The 22,499-nt window shown below is 39.4% G+C and overlaps 1 protein-coding gene across 9 annotated transcripts in view; it reads left to right on the forward strand.

The window, feature by feature from the left end:
- ACACA (acetyl-CoA carboxylase alpha) overlaps positions 1 to 22,499 on the forward strand; it is a 331,795-nt gene that overhangs the window by 160,786 nt on the left and 148,510 nt on the right. For all 9 annotated transcript variants that reach the window (XM_054456897.2, XM_063655503.1, XM_063655506.1 and 6 more), the window contains 11 exons: positions 3,412 to 3,562; positions 4,346 to 4,449; positions 7,794 to 7,875; positions 8,313 to 8,458; positions 9,491 to 9,641; positions 11,262 to 11,396; positions 11,740 to 11,886; positions 12,915 to 13,103; positions 14,429 to 14,529; positions 15,922 to 16,010; positions 21,386 to 21,510. In XM_054456897.2, coding sequence (XP_054312872.1) covers positions 3,412 to 3,562; positions 4,346 to 4,449; positions 7,794 to 7,875; positions 8,313 to 8,458; positions 9,491 to 9,641; positions 11,262 to 11,396; positions 11,740 to 11,886; positions 12,915 to 13,103; positions 14,429 to 14,529; positions 15,922 to 16,010; positions 21,386 to 21,510 — 1,420 coding nt within the window. The remainder of the gene's footprint in view (positions 1 to 3,411; positions 3,563 to 4,345; positions 4,450 to 7,793; positions 7,876 to 8,312; positions 8,459 to 9,490; positions 9,642 to 11,261; positions 11,397 to 11,739; positions 11,887 to 12,914; positions 13,104 to 14,428; positions 14,530 to 15,921; positions 16,011 to 21,385; positions 21,511 to 22,499) is intronic.

The raw sequence follows: 22,499 nt of genomic DNA on the forward strand, positions 1-22,499 counted from the left end.
GATTAATTAGTTTTTAATATTATTTTTAGAAGTAGGGAAATCTCATTATTTCTCTATTTTGTCCTTTACATTTCTTCTCATTCTTCAAAACTATAAGTGGAATTTTTCAAAATTAAAACACTGCTACCAGAAAAAAATATTGATATGAAGTTGCCTTATAAGCATATTCGCTGCCATATTATGCTCTGCAAAGTGAAAAAGGTTTACACTAGAGCTTGCAAATTGTTGGCTTTCTGGTGAGTCTCAACGTACAGATGTGTTTTGATGGGCTCACAGAGTGTTAATTTTTTTTAATTTGACAATATTAAAAAATCAGGGGATTGAAATCAAAATATGAATTTCTGCTAGCTCTTAAAAGTAGGACTATAATGACAACATTGGTTGTACATTCTAATCGTTAAAAGTTAGCTAATTTTGCCTGGGCATGGTGGCTTACACCTGTAATCACAGCACTTTGGGAGCCCGAGGTGGGTAGATCACTTAAGGTCGGGAGTTTGAGACCAACCTCGCCAACATGGTGAAACCCCGTCTCTGCTAAAAATACAAAAATTAGCCAGGTGTGGTGGCAAGTGCCTGTAATCCCAGCTACTCGGGAAGCTGAGGCAGGAGAATCACTTGAACCCAGGAGGCTGAGGTTGCAGTGAGCCAAGATCACGCCATTGCACTCCAGCCTGGGCAATAAGAGCAAAACTCCGCCTCAAAAAAACAAAAAACAAACAAAAAACAGCTAGTTTTGTGTGGCTGCTTCTTTTCGATGGGACATAAACTTTGTAGTTAACACAGCTCCTATTCAGTCTGCCTCACTCATTTATGTTCCCAGACTGGCCTCTGTTGGCATTTAGGTTTAAGTCCTGATTTGGCAGACCACTGTGTATTTTCTTCAGGGAATGTCCTATAACCCAATCCAGAAGCCTTGTTCCTTATTTCTGACCAGCTCTGTACATTTGTCTACCGTACAAAGCTAACTAGCTTAATTTTTAGCATGTTAAAAATACGTTGTCTACAGTAAGTCTCCTTGACACTATGCCAAAAGTTCATTCTTCAGCTTAGAGCTTTCTTTGTTTCTTATTTCTTCATTACATTAGGTCTGTATCTCAGCTTGAGGTTTGGACTTTTGTTTGCCAGAATGCCCCAACTCATATATTCCAGTATATTCCAGTATAATTTCCCATGGGTCATAATCTAAATACCATGAGAACATGGTATTGTTACTGCTATATCCCCTGAACATAGTAAGCATTCAGTAAATGTTGGTTGAATGGATTAGCCAATCATTCCTATCCTTATACCTCTGCTTCAATCATACCATTCCCTGAACTCAAGCTGTATTTTCCTTTTTTTTTTTGAGACAGAGTCTTGCTCTGTCGCCCAGGCTGGAGTGCAGTGGCACCATCTCAGCTCACTGCAACCTCTTCCTCCTGGGTTCAAGTGATTCTCCTGCCTCAGCTTCCTGAGTAACTGGGATTACAGGCACGTGCCACCATGCCTGGCTAATTTTGTCAACCTGTAGTTTCTTCCCTCTGCTTCTTTGTTCTTGCTGTTTCCTCTGTTCATTCATTTATTCTTTTTTTTTTTCTGACATGGAGTGCCCACCACCACACCCAGCTAGTTTTTGTATTTGTAGTAGAGACGGGCTTCACCGTGTCGGCCAGGCTGGTCTCGAATTCCTGACCTCAAGTGATCTGCCCACCTCGGCCTCCCAAAGTGCTGGGATTACAGGTGTGAGCCACTCTGCCAGGCCCATTCATTCATTCTATTCAACAAATATTTACTGAGTATCTACTATCTACCGGTTCTGGCAATACAGTGAGGTCCAAAATAGAATCTCTCTCCTCACAAATCTTTACAATCCAGTGGGTGTAAGACAATTGGCAGTTAAAATACAATGTATTAAGTATGATGATAGTCAGATTATTTAAGGGCATTATAGGATCATACAGATGAGTCAACTAACTCAGTCTAGAGGGGTTCTGGGAAGGTATCCCAGAAGACAGTGACATCTGGATTGATAATTGGAAGTTTGTAGAAGTAAGTCAGGTCAAAGGAGGACATAGAAAGGAGGACAGAGGTGGGCAACAGAATAATACTTTAGGCTGAGGGAATGCCTGGACCACCTGGAATATGATTCCTCTCACAGTTACAATTATCAGCTATACTTTAGCACATGTCAGATTCCACATTTTTCATGAAACTGTAGGGAGATGAATTTCTCCCTTCTTACAACCTCTCCAGAACTTTGTGTAAGTATTCTGACTGGCATTGATGATATTCTGCCATATATTTTGAAAGTGATTATTGTATTTATGTTCTTTCTTCCTTACAATCATAGTATGTGTCTTATTAATATGAGGTACATAATTAATATTTGTTGAAGTAAGTACCTGTCCCGTGCAGGATAGACACTGGGCATAAATATACAGAAAAGCCCACTAGTATTTGAAATTCTGCTAAAATTGGATCACTTTGCACTTAACTGGGAAGTAATAAAAGTAATGAGCAAAACATTGCATAGATATCCAAAATGCAGTTTAAAAAAAAAACACTCTCACATGCAGTGTCAGGCTGATATATGACTGCACCCAGAGAGTTGCTTTACTGTATGGAAATCTTTAAATTAAGCACTTGGGAAAATTCATTGAACTGTATACTTAAAATAAGTATATTTTACTGTATATAAATTATACATAAAATAAATAAGGTATAAGGATAGGGAGAATTAATGCCCTAATTCTTGTTAGCCAACAATAAATGAATGGAATAAGGGAAACTTAGTAAGTAAAAGCTGAGGGTGGTTTGCGTATAATTTGTTATAATTTGTTCTGTACTCATTATAATGAAATGTTTCTGATTTGCTGATGCTCTTATGGTAATATCAGTTAGAATTCATATGTTTTGTGACTTTTTGCGAATTTTCCTCTCTCGAATGCACATGAATGAGCACACTTAACATGTGCACCCTTATTTGTTTTTGGAACTGCCTCTCTCCCTTCCCTCTCAAGATTCCAAAGGAATGAAACAGTTCTTTCTTTTATTTTTATCTTTATTTTTTTGGGGGGGGCAGAGTCTTGCTCAGTTGCCCAGGCTGGAGTGTAGTGGTGTGATCTTGGCTCACTGCAAGCTCCGCCTCCTGGGTTCACACCATTCTCCTGCCTCAGCCTCCCGAGTAGCTGGGACTACAGGTGCCCGTCACCACGCCTGGCTAATTTTTTGTATTTTTAGTAGAGACAGGGTTTCACCGTGTTAGCCAGGATGGTCTCGATGTCCTGACTTTGTGATCCGCCTGTCTTGGCCTCCCAAAGTGTTAGGATTACAGGCGTGAGCCACCATGCCTGGCCAAACAGATCTTTAAAATGATTGAAAAACATTAAAGTGTTTGTTGCTGAAACAGATTGGCCTCTGTTCTTCTCCCAGAAACATGGTGGTGGCTTTGAAGGAGCTGTCTATTCGGGGTGACTTTCGAACTACAGTTGAATACCTGATCAAATTGTTAGAGACTGAAAGCTTTCAGATGAACAGAATTGATACTGGCTGGCTGGACAGACTGATAGCAGAAAAAGTACAGGTGTGTATTTCTCCACTTGCACAAACAGATGCTGGGATTGGGTTTTTATAGACTTGTGTGCTCAATCCCTGTCACTAAATGAAGTTTATTTGATTCTAATGTAAATGGTTCTTGATCTACCTGGAAAAATCTAGGAGTCAGTGTAATTTTAGCACTCTGATGGTTCCTGTGCTTGTGTAACACAGTCATTTTATGTTCTAGCATTACTTCCTGAGGTATATTTGAAGAGAGGCATGCAGAGATTGAATTACTTTCTTTTTCTTCATTTAATGTTAAATCTGGTCCATAGTTGCCAACTTCTGTATCTACCAGATGCTGAAGAGAGAGGCCTCATTTAGATCAAGAGTTATCACTTATTCCTTAATTCCTGGGGCTATGCTAAATTATCCAAGATTTTGTATAAAATCGTTAGATTCATATAATTTGGAGGTCCAAATTTTGGCTATACACCGTTTTTCTTTGAGATTATCAGTAGCCAAATCGTTGTGTTTTTTTAAATTTATTTCTGTCAGAAGCCTATTTTTGAGCTACTCAATGATTGGCTCAGTGGAAGTCTTAGGGAGAGAAGAAGAAAGTTGTTTTTCATTTCTCTTCAAATGGTGCCTCTAATCAAATTCTAAAAGTGAGTGTGTTCGTTTTTATCTAAAAAATCAGTTGGGCAGTGAGAATGGAGATTTTCATTGCTAGCTGTTTCATCACAACAAATTTGAGCCTGATTTCATTTGAGAGGCTGTGGTGCCAAGTGACCATGTATTTGATCTGCCCTCTTTTTCCTCTTTTCAGGCTGAACGACCTGACACCATGTTGGGGGTTGTGTGTGGGGCCCTCCACGTGGCAGATGTGAGCCTGCGGAATAGTGTCTCTAACTTCCTTCACTCCTTAGAAAGGTAGGCTTTTTTTCTTGTAGGCTACACAAACTAATCAATGGTCCTGGGTACAGGGACTGAAGCTCAAAGACCCATTTATTCTTCTGTCCATTCCTGGCAGCTTATGAGTGCTACTTGTTATTCATGGACCATGGTGGCAAGAAAGAGAGGGGATGTTGATGTTTATGGCAAATTATTTGGGGAGTCTAACTGCAGATTCTAGACATTAACTTATACCACAGTTAGAACAGGTTGCTTCTTTAAAAACTGGAATCCAGCTGCAGTAGATATTCTGTCCTGTATAAGTATCAAATCTCTCCAAACCCTGGTGATAAAAATCTGGTATTTCTCCCTAGCGCTGAACCCTAAATATTTCATGTATTACCTGCACCACCTTTCAGAGATAAATAATTAAGGCTGATATTCAGGATGACCTCATGAGTCTTTCAAGTAGAGGGTCAGACGTCTATGGGGCTAAACTAATTTCTAATGCTGATTGAGGAGACTAAGCTCTGCCTTTGAGTCCCCAGAGGAATGTTCCAAGTGGCTAATCATTTTAAAGCACTTTAATCACAGGCACTTTTATTTCCTTCTGTGTTGTTAGACTTATATCAATTCCCTTTTGAGGTATCTGAAAGAAAGAAAAGAAACAAAATTTAAAAATTGAACTGAGATTTCAGAGTTATTCAAGTCCTATGATAAGTATCTTTCACTATGTTACTCTCATGTAGTAAAACCTTCAGCAGCTTGGCATTTCTCTTCTGTATCAAATCTAAATCCCTTGGCGTGACTTTCAACTCCCTGTATACATGGGCCGCTTTTTACCAATCCAGTCTTATTTATTTCTGTTCTGCAACATATAATCTGTAACCTAGTTAAATAGTTTTCTTATTGGTGTACAAATATGTCAAATGCATTTTCCTCTACAAGCCTCCCCCCACCTCCTTTTAAAATGCTTTTGTTTTTTACTTATTTTATTTTATTTTTTTTATTTTTGAGAAAGAGTCTCGCACTGTTGCCCAGGCTAGAGTGCAGTGGCACGATCTCGGCTCACTGCAAGGTCCGCCTCTCGGGTTCATGCCATTCTCCTGCCTCAGCCTCTCGAGTAGCTGGAACTACAGGCACCTGCCACCACGCCCGGCTACTTTTTTTTGTATTTTTATTAGAGACACGGTTTCACCGTGTTAGCCAGGATGGTCTCAATCTCCTGACCTTGTGATGCACCCACCTCGGCCTCCCAAAGTGCTGGGATTACAGGCGTGAGCCACCGTGCCCGGCTGCCCGGCCTTTTTTAAGACTCTCAAATAAAGTTTCAGTTGCTAGGAGTAGATATGCTTACACTGAAGTTTTATAATTTTTTCATGTTTAACCTTTATCTTTTTTTTTTGAGATGGAGTCTTGCTCTGTCACCAGGCTGGAGTGCAGTGGCGTGATCTCTGCTCACTGTAACCTCCGCCTCCCAGGTTCAAGGGATTCTCCTGCCTCAGCCACCTGAGTAGCTGGGACTACAGGCATGCGCCACCACGCCCAGCTTGTTTTTGTATTTTTAGTAGAGACAGAGTTTCAACATGTTGGCCAGGATGGTCTTGATCTCTTGACCTCGTGATCTGCCCGCTTTGGCCTCCCAAATAGCTGGAATTACAGGTGTGAGCCACTGCGCCCAACTTAATCTTTATCTTTAAGAACAGTTAACGCATTCATGTGGTTCAAAATTCAAAAGGCACAAAAAAGATAAGCAGTGAAAAGTCTCTCTCTTACCTCTGTTCCTTGGCCATCCAGTTTCCGTCCCCTGTAGTAAATTCATATTACTAATTTCTTTTCTAACCTTCCAAAGATATCCTAAACTTACATGAACATATACATGTATATTAGTCTGTTCTCACACTGCTAATAAAGACATACCCAACACTGGCTAATTTTAAAGGAAAGAAGTTTAATTGAGTCACAGTTCCAGATGGCTGGGGAGGCCTCACAATCATGGCGGAAGGCAAAGGAAGAGCAAAGACACATCTTTCATGGTGGCAGCCAAGAGAGAAAATGAGAGCCAAGTGAAAGGGGTTTCCCCTTATAAAATGATGAGCTCTCGTGAGACTTATTCACTACCACGAGACTTATTCACTACCACCAGTATGGGGGAACCGCCCCCATGATTCAAGTGTCTCCCACTGGGTCCATCCCACACCACATGAGAATTATGGGAGCTACAGTTCAAGAAGAGATTTGAGTGGGAACACAGCTGAACCGTATCAACATGTAATATTTGTTTCTTCCCACCTCCTGGTTTTTTAAAACTCAAATGGTAGCATGCTATGAAGCTGTTCTTTACCTTGCTTTTTTAACTCAACAGTATATTTTTTAAAGTGTTTTTTAGTTCACATCTTTTTAATGTCTGTATGTTTTGTTCCACATGTGAAAACATGCGCAACATCACTAATCATTACGTAAATAAAATCAAAACCATGATGAGATATCACCTCACACCCATTAGGATGCCCACTGTCAAAAAACAGAAAATAGCAAGTATTGGCAAGTACGTAGAGAAATTGGGACACTTGTGCACTCTTGATGGGAATGTAAAATGATGCAGCCACTATTGAAAAATGGTATTGCAATTACTGAAAAAATTAAAAATAGAATTACCATATGATCTGGTAATACCACTTCTGGGTATTCTGAAAGAATTGAAAGCAGGGTCTGAAAGATACTTGCACAGCCACATTCATAGGAGGATTATTCACAGTAGCTAAAAGATGGGAGCAACTCAGATGTTGGTTGATGGGTGACTGGATAAACAAAATGTGGCATATACATACAATAGAGTATTATTCAGCCTTAAAGAAGAAGGAAATTCTGACACATGCTAAAACATAGCTGGATCTTAAGGACATTAGGGCAAGTGAATTAAGCCTGTCACAAAAAGACAAATACTATATGGTTTTACTTATATGAAGTATGAAGAGTAGTTGGACTCATAGAACCAGAAAGTAGAATGACAGTTACCAGGAACTGGGGGGAGGGGGAAATTGGGAGTTGTTAATGGGTGTAGAGTTTCACTTTTGCGAGATGAAAAAGTCCTGCAGATTGGTTGCAGAATAGTGTTAGTATCCCCAGCACTATAGAACTGTGCATTTTGTAATGGTTAAGATGGCAAATTTAATGTAATGTGTATTTTACCCTAATTTAAAAAAATCCATTATAAGATTCATAATTGATGTGATCAATTCCTTACAAATGATCATTTAGGTATTTAGGTTGTTTCTAGTCTTTTGTTATTCTAGGAAATGCTACAATTAATAATCTTTTAGATTCTCTTATTAACTGTTAGAACTTTGTAGTAAGTTTCTTTCGCATTGTTGTTCTTTCAGGGGTCAAGTCCTTCCTGCTCATACACTTCTGAATACAGTAGATGTTGAACTTATCTATGAGGGAGTCAAGTATGTACTTAAGGTATGCAGAACCCCATTGGAGCTTGCACCTTACTTTTTTAGCTATCTTTCTTTAAGTTGAGTCAGGAGAAAAAGTTTGATTTAATGCAGGGATGGGGGTATTAGTGAATTACCGTCATTATTTGTGTCAGTGTCCTGAAGCAGCATTTGTTGTTCTATGAAAATCTTTTTTGTTGTTCTTCAACTTCACATATACCGCCAAGAGATAAAGGAGAGACAGGGAACAACCACAGTTGGGAAAAACAGCTAAGGTTGTGTTGTCCTCTTTGCTTACAGCAGGACTGAGCCATGTCCACAGACACTGATGTAAATAGCATCAGTGCCATGAATTTTCTTCCTCCTGACAGATCTTTCTTACCTGTATTTTTGAAGCATTCAAATTTCGTTTGGAGCTGTACCTGGAAGGGACACACTGATCCTCATTCTCATTCCCTACAGGTGACTCGACAGTCCCCCAACTCCTATGTGGTGATCATGAATGGCTCATGTGTAGAAGTAGATGTACATCGGCTGAGTGACGGTGGACTGCTCTTGTCCTATGATGGCAGCAGTTATACTACGTATATGAAAGAGGAAGTGGATAGGTAAGTGGCTGTTTGAGGTCCATTTGCTGGTATCCTATTAGCCTTTTCTCTTATTAGTTACTAGCTCTTGGGATTTTCCCAGGCTTTTTTTGGTACTCATTTGTAGTTAAAAAAAAAAATAGTACATGCACTTAACAAAAATATCAAGAGTATAAAAGTGTTTATAATTAAAAACATGTCTCCTTACCACTGCAGTGTATGTGGACAATGAAAAATAAGTTCCCCTTTTTATAAGTAACCATTGTTAAAAGTTTCTTATATATTTGAGTAGAAATTTTATATGCATATACAAGTTACACTCATGTACATACTGTTTTTCTTTAAATACATTCACAAATGTGGCTGGGCGCGGTGGCTCACGCCTGTAATCCCAGCACTTTGGGAGGCCGAGGCAGGTGGATCACCTGAGGTCGGGAGTTCAAGACTGGCGTGGCCAACATGATGAAACCCTGTATCTACTAAAAATACAAAATTAACCAGATGTGGTGGCTTATGCCTGTAGTCCCAGCTACTTGGGAGGCAGAGGCAGGAGAATCACGTGAACCTAGGAGGTGGAGGTTGCGGTGAGCCGAGATCACTCTATTGCACTCCAGTCTGGGCAACAAGAGCAAAACTCCGTCTCAAAAGAAAAAAAAAAGAAATTCACAAATGTTCAACACCAGTTATGGTGTTATGAGAATGAAATAAATTAACATGTTGAAAATGTGTAGAACATTGCCACAACATAGCTAGGCTTCAAGAAATGTTAGCTATTACGTCATCAATATCTTTGTGTGTGTTTTTTTAAATGGTGGTACCTGTTATTTTTAATAGTCATGTAGTATTCCATTATATGATTATATGATATTTAATCTGATCCTTATTGAAGGAAATTTTTGTTAATTGACATTATAAACAAAGATGCAGTGAATGGGGGTGTGTGTGTGTATAATAAAGTTCAGGATTTTTTTCTTTGAAGGTTGATATTCTCTACCATTCTCCTTTACATTCTGAGGTGCTTTCTTAGCTTACATACTTCCACTTGTCTCCTAGGTATCGCATCACGATTGGCAATAAAACCTGTGTGTTTGAGAAGGAAAATGACCCATCGGTGATGCGCTCACCTTCTGCTGGGAAGTTAATCCAGTACATTGTAGAAGATGGAGGTCATGTGTTTGCTGGCCAGTGCTATGCTGAGATTGAGGTCAGGGTGGTGAAAGGACTGTGGGATCATGGGAGGGGAAGGTAGGAAAAGGGTTGGCTGGGATGGACTAGGACTGAAAAGTTACAGAAAGGAGGCTGGGAGCAGTGGCTTGTGCTTGTAATCCCACCACTTTGGGAGGCTGAGACAAGAAGATCGCTTGAGCCCAGGAGTTCAAGACTAGCCTGGGCAAGATGGTGAGACCCTGTCTCTATGAAAAATTAAAAAATTAGTGGCATACAGTGGCACATGCCTGTTTACCCAGCCACTCTGGTGGCTAAGTCAGGAGGATCCCTTGAGCCCAGGAATTCAAGGCAGCAGTGAATGGAGATTGTACCACTGTACTGGAGTGGTACAATTTGTGGCCTGTGCCACAAATCAAGACCCTGTTTCTAAAAAATAAAAAAAAAAGGTAACAGATTGGAAGTAAGAATGAAAAAGAAACATCAGTTGGCTTAATTAGAAGTGTGAACCTTAAGATTTTTAAAACACATAAAAACACTTTGGCACATGAGGAATCTCTAGCTCTAAAAATACATACTAGGCAATAGCACTTGTTGAATGTTAGGTGTCCTAACTGCTGGCTATCCAGAGAAAATACATGGAGGTGGGGCACAAAACAGACAAGAAATGTCATGTGATTAATTTTAAGAGAGCTAAGCATAGAGTGCAGAGGGTCACCTAACCCAAATCAAGCTAAGCTTGTATGGGAAGATATTCTGAAAGAAGAGACATTTGATCTTAGTTTTGAAAGACAGATAGTGATAGAGCAGGTGAAAAAGGGCAGGGAAGAGTGCTTAAAGTTGAAGGAATAGCATGTACAAAGACAGAAGCAAGACAGCACAGTGTATTTAGGGAACTGCAAGTATGTGTTGGTGTGGCTTGAGAATAGACTAAGGTTTAATGGGGAGGGACAAGCAAAGATGCTAAAGAAGTAATGTGAGATCTTGAATGTGAGGTTATGAAGGATCTTGTAAGCCATACTAGTAAGTTTACCCTATCCTGGAGGCAGCGGGTAATCTCTGAAAGATTTAAGTGGAAAAGTAGTATGATGAGATTTGGGGTCTAGGAAGATTGCTTTTCGTGACCTTGCGGGAGATATGTAGCAAGTAGGGAGATCTCTTAGGGGGTCTTTGAAGTACTTTGGGCCAGAAATGAAGAAGGCGTAAACCGAAAAGATGGCAAGAGAGGAAGATTTTTGAGAAAGGTTTAGAAGATATGCCTGGCTGGGTTGGTAATTGGTAGGTAAGGGAGAAAGAGGAGTGAAGAATGATCCTTAGGTTTTGGCCTGGATGTCTTAGATTGGATTCACTGGTATGAGGATATTAAATTGTTCCTTACTTTCTAAGTACAAAACAAATATAATCACAAATTATGCCAAAATGGTTTTAAAAGTTAGAAATGGGAGATGTCAATAACTGTTATTAATTCCCAAAGTGAGGTACTGAGAGATTTTCTAATTGCCTGCCTTGATAGTCCCTAGGAGATGTTGGTAAATTCCCATTTTTTCTTGGTCAAATTAGGTGTGGTCCAACTTAGATGCTAAGGGAAAAATTTACCTCTTTTAAGCACTCACCTGTGTAAAGAGAGATAAATCTGAGTCTAATTTATTTTTCACTATAGGTGATGAAGATGGTAATGACCTTAACAGCTGTGGAGTCTGGCTGTATCCATTACGTCAAGCGACCTGGAGCAGCTCTTGACCCTGGCTGTGTACTAGCCAAAATGCAACTGGACAACCCCAGCAAGGTTCAGCAGGTGAGTAGGAAGGTGCTCCGAATATTGCTCTCTAAGAGCTAAAGAACTTGGTCGTTTGGAGAGGCAAGTGATTTCAGTGCTTGGTTTGCCAGTGTTTTCTTTAGCTTTGTCCCCTATTAATCTTATGCCTTGTATTTGTACCTGTAGTATTATGGAACTAGAGTTTGCAAGAGTTACTGTAATACTAAGATTCTGTAATTTCCTTATGTTTCCTCCATTGACTTCCCTCCTGGTAGCTGGGTATGATGTCTCGATTTTGAATGATAACTCTTAAGTTGCAGTGGTGTGTTTGTACCTTAGATCAAAAGTAGTAGATGACTTGATCTCTTGTTGGGGTTGACAGGCTGAACTTCACACAGGTAGTCTGCCACGGATCCAGAGCACGGCACTCAGAGGCGAGAAACTCCATCGAGTGTTCCATTATGTCCTGGATAATCTGGTCAACGTAATGAATGGATACTGCCTTCCAGATCCTTTCTTTAGCAGCAAGGTATGAATCACGTCTCCTGGGGAAGGGATGTACAAATGGGATACCTATTCTCCAAAATAGTTCCAAGTCTCATAATGATTGTTTAAGAGGGAGGAAAAGAAAGCTGTTTGGCCTAGAACTCTTTCACCTTCAGTTGTGGGACTTGAGGTCTTTAAATCCATGTTTCTTATCCTTGTCATGGACTTCACATTTAATTGTGATTACTCCTTTTTTTTTTTCCTCGAGACGGAGTCTTGCTCTGCTGCCCAGGCTGGAGTGCAATGGCACAAACTCAGCTAACTGCAACCTCCACCTCCTGGGTTCAAGTGATTCTCCTGCCTTAACCTCCTGAGTATTGGGGATTGTAGGCACGTGCCACCAGGCCCGGCAAATTTTTTTTTTTTTTTTTAAGTAGAGGTGGGGTTTCACCACGTTGGCCAGACTGGTCTTGAACTCCTGACTTTGTGATCTGCCCGCCTCGACCTCCCAAAGTGCTGGGATTATAGGTGTGAGCCACTGTGCCCGCCCGTGATTAGTCCTTTTTAAACTGGAGAATAGGGACAATGTTAGATGCTTATGTTGCAGTTTCAAAGTACTCTATGATAGTTGGCTCATGCCTGTAATCTCACCACTTTGGGAAGCTGAGATGGAAAGATTGCTTGAGGCCAGGAGTTTGAGACCAGCCTGATCAACATAGCAAGACCCCATATCTATTGAAAATTATATAAATTTTTATTGAAAAGAAGTAGTATATGATAGTGAATTCAGATATAGTTGACTCTTGAACAATACAGGTTTGAACTGTGTGGGTCCACTTATATGTGGATTTTTTCAGCCAAACATGGATCAAAATTACAGTATTGATGAGATATGGAACCCACAACTATTTCTATGCATGGGTTCCGTAGGCCTCAAGTATGTGCACATTTTCATATATGAGTGGTGGTTCTGGAACCAATTTCCCACATATACAGAATGACAACTATATATATTTTTATTTGGGGTATTGTGTTAACTTGGGTCCTATTTTACCAATGCTTTCTTTTTAGGTAAAAGACTGGGTAGAGCGATTGATGAAAACCCTCAGAGATCCCTCCCTGCCTCTCCTAGAATTGCAAGATATCATGACCAGTGTGTCTGGCCGCATTCCCCCCAATGTGGAGAAGTCTATCAAGAAGGAAATGGCTCAGTATGCTAGCAACATCACATCAGTCCTCTGTCAGTTTCCCAGCCAGCAGGTATTTATAGGATAACACTATATTTTTTTCTGGCTACCAATGCCAGAGTTTATGATGTAGGACTCCTTCCTATTTGGATCCTCCTTACTTTTTGGATGTTGTGCTTGTATATTTTTAAGCATTGTATTCCTCACAAAACTGCCTCAGGGTACAAACCCAACAGTGAAAGTACTGTATGTGAAGGATAAAGTATCTGTAGTTATGAGAAAAGCACACTTGGATCATGTATACCTTATAACTTTGTTCCTGGGGCTATTCCCTAATTAGAGGTATTTTCATGAATTGAAAATAGAGTGATATTAGTTGATTGATTGATTGATTCATTCATTCATTCATTCATTGATTTAGAGATGGAGTCTAGCTCTGTCGCCAGGCTGGAGTGCAGTGGCTGATCTCTGCTCACTGCAACCTCTGCCTCCTGGGTTCAAGCAATTCTCCTGCCTCAGCCTCCAGAGTAGCTGGGATTACATTCACACACCGCCATGCCAGCTAATTTTTGCATTTTTAGTAGCCACGGGGTTTCACCATGTTGGCCAGGATGGTCTCAATCTCCTGACCTCGTGATCCGCCAACTTCGGCCTCCCAAAGTGCTGGGATTACAGGCGTGAGCCACCGTGCCCAGCTGTTTATTTATTTATTTATTTTTGAGACAGGGTCTCGCTCTGTCGCCCAGGCTGGAGTGCAGTGGTGTGGTCATGGCTCGCTGTAGCCTTGACCCCATAGGCTCAATGGCTCATCCCACCTCAGCCTCCCAAGTAGCTGGGGCTACAGATGTGCACCACTATGCCCAGCTAATTTTTAAAAAATTTTTATAGAGATGGGGGTCTCGTTATGTTGCCCAGGTTGGTATTGAACTCATGGACTCAAGCTGTCCTCCTTCCTTGGCCTCCCAAAGTGCTGAGGTTACAGGTGTGAGCCACCACACATGGCCTATTGGTAGTTTTATTTTCAGAGACATTCTTACTACCTTGGCAGCATCTTTACTCTTTACCCATAAAGCAGATGTACATGGAGGGAATATAGGTAGATAAGTGGGGAGTGAAGTTTGGATCTTGACCTTGAACAGATATTGGTAAGATGATAGTTTTTGTAATGTAGTCATTAATTCATCTGGGAAAGGGTGACAAGGGATGAAATCTGCTTGCTTATTTAGCATGATTCTCTATATAGACTATGCCTAGTAACTTCCAGCTGCTGCCAACATATGAGAGATAGGAATTGCCATGTTATAAGAAGAAGATTCCTACTGGTCGTGCTATAGAGGCTGATGCTTTGGGGCATTTTGTTGGGTTGGGCCTCATTTTTTTCCCTTTCTTATATCTTAGATTGCCAACATCCTAGATAGCCATGCAGCTACATTGAACCGGAAATCTGAACGGGAAGTCTTCTTTATGAATACTCAGAGCATTGTTCAGCTGGTACAGAGGTAGTAACTTGTAACTCCAGATTCCCAGACCTGTCCACACTCATGTCTTCCTTTCTTTCAAGTGGTCACAAAAAAATTTACCTCAGATTTGACTTCAAGAAATTAGAAAGCACCTTATATCTTAGCAAGTACCTTGTCTTTTCTAAATATCTTAGAATTGTGAGCTAACTCTCATGCTCAATATTTCTGACTTCTTAATATTCTACATTTTTTTCCGTCAATTATTTATTATTATTTTTTGAGACAGGGTCTCACTCTGTTGCCCCGGCTGGAGTGCAGTGGCTCAATCATGGCTCATTGCAGCCTCAACCTCCCGAAACTCAGGTGATCCTCCTGTTTCAACCCCTCTGAATAGCTGGGACTACAGCTGTGCACCACCACATCCAGCTAATTTTTGTATTTTTAGAAGAGGTGGGGTTTTGCCATGTTGCCCAGGCTCATCTCAAACTCTTGGGCTCAAATGATCCACCCGCCTCGGCCTCCCAAACTGTTGGGATTACAGGCATGAGCCACTGCGTCCAGCCTGTCAATTAATAAGGCACAGAAATTTTGTTGTTTTCTTTTTCCTTGCCATTTTGATGAAGCTCCTAATTTTTCTTCTGTCACAGGGCCCAGTATGACATTTTTTCTTCTTAGCTTATGGAGCCTATTATATTAGGTTGGTGCAAAAGTAATTGTGGTTGTTGCTGTTAATACTAAAGGGATATTCACAGAGCATATTTATTTATTTATTTATTTATTTATTTATTTATTTATTTTGGAGACAGGGTCTCACACTGTCATCCAGGTTGTAGTACAGTAGCACAATCTCAGCTCACTGCAACCTCCACCTCCCAGGCTCAAGCAATCCTCCCACCTTAGCCTCTTGAGTAGCTGGGACTACAGTCACATGCTACCATGCTTGGCTAAATTTTTTGTATTTTTTGTAGATAAGAGGTTTTGCCATATTGCTTAGGCTGGTCTGGAGCTCCTAGACTCAAGTGAGCCTCCTGCCTTGGCCTCCCAAAGTTCTGGGATTGCAGATGTGAGCTACGGCACCCGGCCTCACAGAACGCTTTTAACTTTAAGATACTTATAAATTTTTCAGATATCTCAGCCATTTCAAGAGTATGGTAATAATTTCTACTTAGCAGTAGGAACTGAATCAAGGTGTTGGTAGGCGGGGCTATGCAGGGTTTTGTTGTCTTTTCTTTATTAAAAAAGGTCTTGTCTATAGTGAGATTTCTTTTAGACTTAGAATTTAAGTTAATTTTGTAGTTCATTTTAGGCTGTTCTTTATTCAGAGGGAAAGCAGTTCAGTGGAATGTCGTGGAGGTAAATTTGGCCTTTGGGTTTATTGCTTAATAGTGTTGGATTGTCAGGTTTTCCAGTGGAGACTTTCTATTTGCCTAGGTACCGAAGTGGCATCCGAGGCCACATGAAGGCTGTGGTGATGGATCTGCTCCGGCAGTACCTGCGAGTAGAGACACAATTCCAGAATGGTAAGCCTCTTCCTGAGGACTCTCTAGCTAAGAAAGCGTTGATTCTGATAACCAACCCAAACTATCCCTATAGGACTGTGTAAGAGCTAAGCCCCCTCCTGTCAACAGCACTTCCCATTAATAAACAGTCTCCTATCACTACTCCCTTAAAAACTAAACCTCTTTATCCACTAGCTCTAAAGAAAGAACAACGAAACACAGCTTGATGAAATTAGGAATCCAGTGTGCTTCTGAGAAAGGTCTGAAGTAATTTTTCTAATAGAGATTACCATTCCTGTTTATATCTTTTTGACCTTGTATAGTGTAAGTTGGTTGAGTCATCACAGGCTGAAATTGAGAAAACCATATCTGAAGAGCTTGATTCTTGGCAACTAATCCATGAATTGAACGAGAGGCATCTAGGAAGAGCAAGTTCAGATTTTCCAGTACTTTTTAGTATATCATTTAGGTGGACTTTATCCCTGGCTTTCTCTGAAGAGCTTCACTAAATGATAAATTGTCTCTTAAGTGTGAAATAACCTTGGCTAAAATTTTAAAGCTGTGTACTGCTGACATTGCTTCCTGCCACAAGATGGCAGTGAAACATCACAGAATTTGAAACATTATCTGAAATTTGAAACATTTTCCTTTATCTGCTCCTTTTCACTTCCTTTAAAAGCAGCCTGTGCTACTTATGACTAGCAAAAATCCTCATGTAGATATCAGCAAACCGCATCCAATAACATACAAAATAATACATAACAACCAAGTTGGCTTTATCCCACGCATTCAAGGTTGACCAGTTTGGAGAAAGTCAATTAATATAATTTATCATGAAATAGATGAAAGGAGGAAAAACATGCTCATTATCTCAAGACAACAGGGTGTGGAGAGAGGGAGCATTTGACAAAATTTAACATCCATTCATGACAAACTCTTGGAAACTAGGGGTGAAATGGAACTTTTAAAATCTTGCAAAAGGGACCCACAAAAAAATCTGCAGGATACATCATGCATTATGGTAAAACGTTGAAAACATTATCTTTAAGATTAGGAATAAGACAAGGATGCCTGCTGTCACTACTTCTATTCAGCATTATAGTGGATGTCCTAGCCAGTGCAGTAAGACAAGGAAAAGAATTAAAGGGTATAAGAGCTAGAATGTAATAAAGCAATATATCTACCATTATTAAATATGATAGGGTGTCTCTTTAGAAAGCCTCAAAGGATTCACAGATTGATTATTAAATTATTTAAAATCTAACATGATTGCTAAATACAAAAGTCAACATACAAAATTCAACAGTATTTGTTTACAGTAGAGCAATTGTTTAGAAAAGCAGTTCAGGAAAAAAAAAAAATAGCAGGCTAGATGAGGTGGCTCACGCTTGTCATCTTAGCACTTTGGGAGGCCAGGACAGGAGGATTACTTGAGGCCAGGAGTTTGATACCAGCCTTGGCAATATAGTGAGACCCCATCTCTACAAAAACGTAAAAACAATTAGCCAGGCATGATGGCACATGCCTATAGTCTTACCTACTCAAGAGGCTGAAACAAGAGGATTGCCTGAGCCCGGGGTTTCAAGGATGCAGTGAGCTATGATTGTACCACTGCACTCAGCCCAGGCAACAGAGCAAGACCCTGTCTCTAAATAATTAATTAATTAGTTGATAAAATAGCAACCCAAAAGATGAAATACTAAGGAGTAAATCTAACAAAAAATGTGCAAGACTCTTTTGGAGAAAATTATAATCAAGAATATTATAATAGTAAAGAAGATTTAAATAAATTATCAAGGTCTTAAATTGGAACGTACACTATTAGGTGCTGATTCTTCCTAAATTCATCTGTAGATTGACATTTCAATAAAAATTCTCTTAGTGTATTTGTAATGCTAATTATAAAATTTCCATAAAAGACAAGTCTCACAATAACCAAGATGCTTCCAAAGAAATACAAGGTGAAAAGATTTGCCTAATCAGATATCAAGATTTAATATAAAGCCATATTAATTAAGAAATTGTGAGATAGGTGTAGGGATAGATTTATAGATCAGTGGAACCTAATGACCCAGAAACAGATCCAGCCATATATGAAAACTTATTTTATGATAGAGGAGGCATTGTAGATCATGAGGAAAGGACAGATTTTTTTTTTTCAATAAATGATACCAGCACAATGGGTTATTCATTTAAAAAAAAAAAAAAGGAGAGAAAGAAATGGAATCCCTATCTTATACCTATACACAAAAATCAATTCCTGGTAAATTAAAGACTTAAATATGAACTAAAGAGGTGAAGCTGTTAAATGGTTAGAATATCGTTATAACCTCAGGATAGGAAGATTTTGTTGTATAAGACACAGCAAGTACAAACTACAAAAGAAAAGACTGATTATTTAAACTCCACTCAAGAACTTCTGTTCATCAAAATACATCATAAGGAGACTGAAAAGCCTGTAATCCTAGCACTTTCGGAGGCCAAGGCCAGCAGATTGCTTGAGCCCAGGAGTTCGAGACCAGCCTGGGCAGCATAGCAAGACCCCGTCTCTAAAAAAATACAAAAATTAGCCAGGTGTAGTGGTATATGCCTGTAGTCCTGGCTTCTTGGGAGGCTCAGGTTGGAGGATCGCCTGAGCCTGGGGAGGTCGAGGCTGCAGTGAGCCGTGATTGCATCACTGCACTCCAGCCCCGTTGACAGAGCAGGACACAGTCTCCAAAAAAAGAGAGACTGAAAATATAAGCTACAAAGTGTGAGAAGATATTTACAAAATATATACCTAAAAAATAATTAGAAGTATCTAGAGAATTGGTATGAATCATCAAGTTAAAGACATCCTAATAGAGAAATGGGCAAAAGATATAGAAAGATATTTTACAGAAGAAGTACAAATAATTTATAAACTTACACAAAGATGCTCAATCCCATTAGTAATTAGAGTCATATGAACCAAAACCACAATGAGAGTGGCAAAAATTTAAAAGTCACATCATCATCTTCATTGCTTCTGTACATGGAAGTACAAATTGGTATACCACTTTGGTAACAGTTGGTCAGTACCTAATAAAGTTGAACTTATTTGTATTCTTTAACCTAGTAATTTTACTCCTAGAAAATATACTCTAGAGAAACTATTACATGTTTACTAGGAGACATATACAGGAGTATTTGTGACAGCACTGTTCATAATCTCAAAAAAGACAAGAAACAATCTAAATATACATAGGTACAGTGGATCATTGAAGTCTGGTATATTCCTACCATGGATTACTATGCAGCAGTGGAAACGGATGCACCAAGGCATACACACTGAACAAAAGGATGAATCTCAAAAATACAATGTTAAGGAAAAGAAATGGTAAAGTGATGCCATTTTTTTCAGGTTCAAAAACCAGGAAAATTAAGCTATACGTACATTGGTGATAAAAGTTAAGAAAAACAAAAGAATAATTAACATAAAATTCAGCTTAGTAGTTGTTTCTGAGGAGGGGTACGCAGGGGTCTTCAAAGATACTAGAGATGTTCTATTAAAATTTAATAGCTTTAAAATAACACATGGGTGTTTATTTCAACTGATACCATATATTCTATATATTCTTCTGTATATATATTTCATAATTAAACTGTTTTGTTTTGTTTTTTGTTTTGTGTGTGTTGTTCTTTATTTTTTGAGATGGAGTCTCACTCTGACACCCAAGTTGGAGTGCAGTGGTGCAGTCTCCGCTCACTGCAACTTTCGCCTCCTGGGTTCAAGCGATTCTTCTGCCTCAGCCTCCTGTGTAGCTGGGATTATAGGTGTGTACCACCATGCCTGGCTAATTTTTGTATTTTTAGTAGAGATGGGTTTTCACCCTGTTGGCCAGGCTGGTCTCAAACTCCTGACCTCAAGTGATCCACCCGCCTTGGCTGCCCAAAGTGCTAGGATTACAGGGGTGAGCCACCGTGCCCAGCCAATTAAATGTTTTTAAAAAAGAGTGTCTTGGTATGCAGGATCTTCTAAGTAAAAAAAAAAAACAAGAAAGTATCATTGCTTTCTTTCTGTTAATGTCTCCCCTCACCCCGGGTAAATGTGTTCTTTTTATTTCCCCTGGTCCTATTGCCAAAGTTTATTTGTGTTGTCACTTCAAAGCTAAGTCTTGGTAGAGAAAAATATTAATACACGACAGCTAATTTTTAAACAGCTTCCCTTTTGGTCTAAATGTGTCTTTTATGAAATTGGCAGCTCTCTCGATATTATAGTCCATTGTTTTTCAAATATAATTTTATTTGGAAAAAAATTGCTTATGTCAATCTCTAATATTTAGAATAATTAAAAGCCTGGTTACACTGGTCCAGTGTACTCAATGTTCTAGGAAACCACGATAATGCAGTTGAACGTCACTATTCTGACTTGTAACTTAACATGGAATCTGAACTGAGGTGATAATCCTTTACTGTGTTCGTGATTTCATAAAATTCTGACCCTTGAGAATATTCAAACACTAATTCCTCTTTACTTGGAAATTTAATTCTGAGGTAAGCTGTTTTCTAAAGAACTGAATATTACTTATATCCCATGGCAGATATCACTACAGTGTACCAGAGGCTTATGCTTCTGTTGTAAAACATAGCTTTCCTACTCAGAACTAACCTGCCCCTGGTGGCCTTATGGAAGGCAAGTGAAAATATGCATAACTTTAGTCTCCCTACAGACCTTTTGACTTAATGCAAGGTTCTCCTTGATCTATACCTTGGGTTGGATTTGGCGTTCCTAGGCATTGCTTAGCTGTTTCAGGGACTAACAGAAGAAAATGTTGATTCCAGGGGTAGCAGTCACACTTCTCATGGATATTGCTAAGTTTGATGTGGTTTTATTTTTTGAGCTAAAACTGTTCCTACTGGTTAGGGTCAACTATTTTCTGCAAGTCAAACATGGAATCAGAATCTCAAGCTCTGGGGGAGACCTTAAAGATCATTAAGTTTAATGATATTTACATTTCTTTTTAAACAGCAGAAATTTCTCTTCTAAAGAAATCATGAGAGAGTTTAGAGTAAGATTGGGGTTTGAGTTATTCCCAATCTTTCAGTCTTTAAGGCACACCCACCTCCCCAATTTTTAAAAAATTTAATGAAAATTGAGGCCCAGAGAGGTAAAATGATTTGCCCAGGAGCACACAGTAAATTGCTAATAGAACTAGGCCTTGAACCCAGATCTTATATCCAAATTGCCTGACTCCTAGTCCAGTGTTCCTTTTACTAAATCGCATTGCCAGTTTCTGTACAAATCCATCCAAGAAAATCCTTATGATGTTTCTTCTCACTGCTCATCTCATAAATTATAGACAGTACAAAACAAATAGCATGTAAATGTGAACATTTATACATGGGTGAGAACCAGTTCTTTTCATGGTGTGCAGGTCACTATGACAAATGTGTATTCGCCCTCCGGGAAGAGAATAAAAGTGACATGAACACTGTACTGAACTACATCTTCTCTCACGCTCAAGTCACCAAGAAGAATCTTCTGGTCACAATGCTTATTGTGAGTACCATTTTTCAGAACTTGTAAGGACCGTCAGTGATATGCAAAAAGTATTTTTTCCTTTTGATGGCTATGGCCAGAGAAAAAAACTACTGCCTTTTATAATTATGGGATGAGTGGGGCTTGAGCTGTGGATTAACAGTTTCTCACATCTTTGTCCTTGGTCTGAAGGAACCTGCTTTAGTGAGAAAATGACTCTTCTGGCCATTATGCATATACTCATTCACAGGAACTTATACCTCCTAACTCTGTTTAGAAATGCCCCGTGCTTCGCCATTCCTGTGGTCATCATGACAGCAGCTTTAAAATTTCATCTTATTTAGCCAATATATTCTAATTTTAACTCTTGTTCCGTAGATACAAGCAATGGCTCTCATGTCAAACTTGAAAAAAAAAAAAAATTAGAAATCCAGCACTCCCCCTCCCTGACCAGAGAAATTTAAATGTATTCTGCATCTTCATTGGTCCCTTTTTATTTACATTGAAAATCTAAGCTCGGATTATTGTATTGGTAGTAAATGTATGATTTTTTTTCCCCATAACTTAGTAAAATAAGAATTAGTAGGAAATAGGAATAGGGAGTGAGCCTGGTAAGTTTGATGAGAGCTAATGTGCATTTGGCCAGTGGGTGGAATTTTTGTGGGCTGAAGGATTTTTAAAGATGACTTGCAAGTCCTTCACTCCTAGCTCATTCTGGTTGAGTTAGTTGTAGGAATTAGTACAGTAGGACTATTCCTAGAGTCCCTCACCCCATGGTCCTGAGCATTTGCCTTGCTGCTGCATGCCTGTCTTTTTGGGGACTATAGTGCCTTTTCACTCCTGGAGTTTTCTTTTTTGTCTCTTTGTGGAATTGGGATTCTTGGTACATTAATTACATCATTTTTTCATGGAGGAAAAAAACATACATCTTCATAGCTATTTTTTATTTCTTACTTCGGAATGAAGGGAAACTATCTACCATACACCTCTGATTAACAAGAGTGCCACTC

This window comes from Pongo pygmaeus, chromosome 19, assembly GCF_028885625.2.
Source record: "Pongo pygmaeus isolate AG05252 chromosome 19, NHGRI_mPonPyg2-v2.0_pri, whole genome shotgun sequence".
Taxonomy (NCBI): domain Eukaryota; kingdom Metazoa; phylum Chordata; class Mammalia; order Primates; family Hominidae; genus Pongo; species Pongo pygmaeus.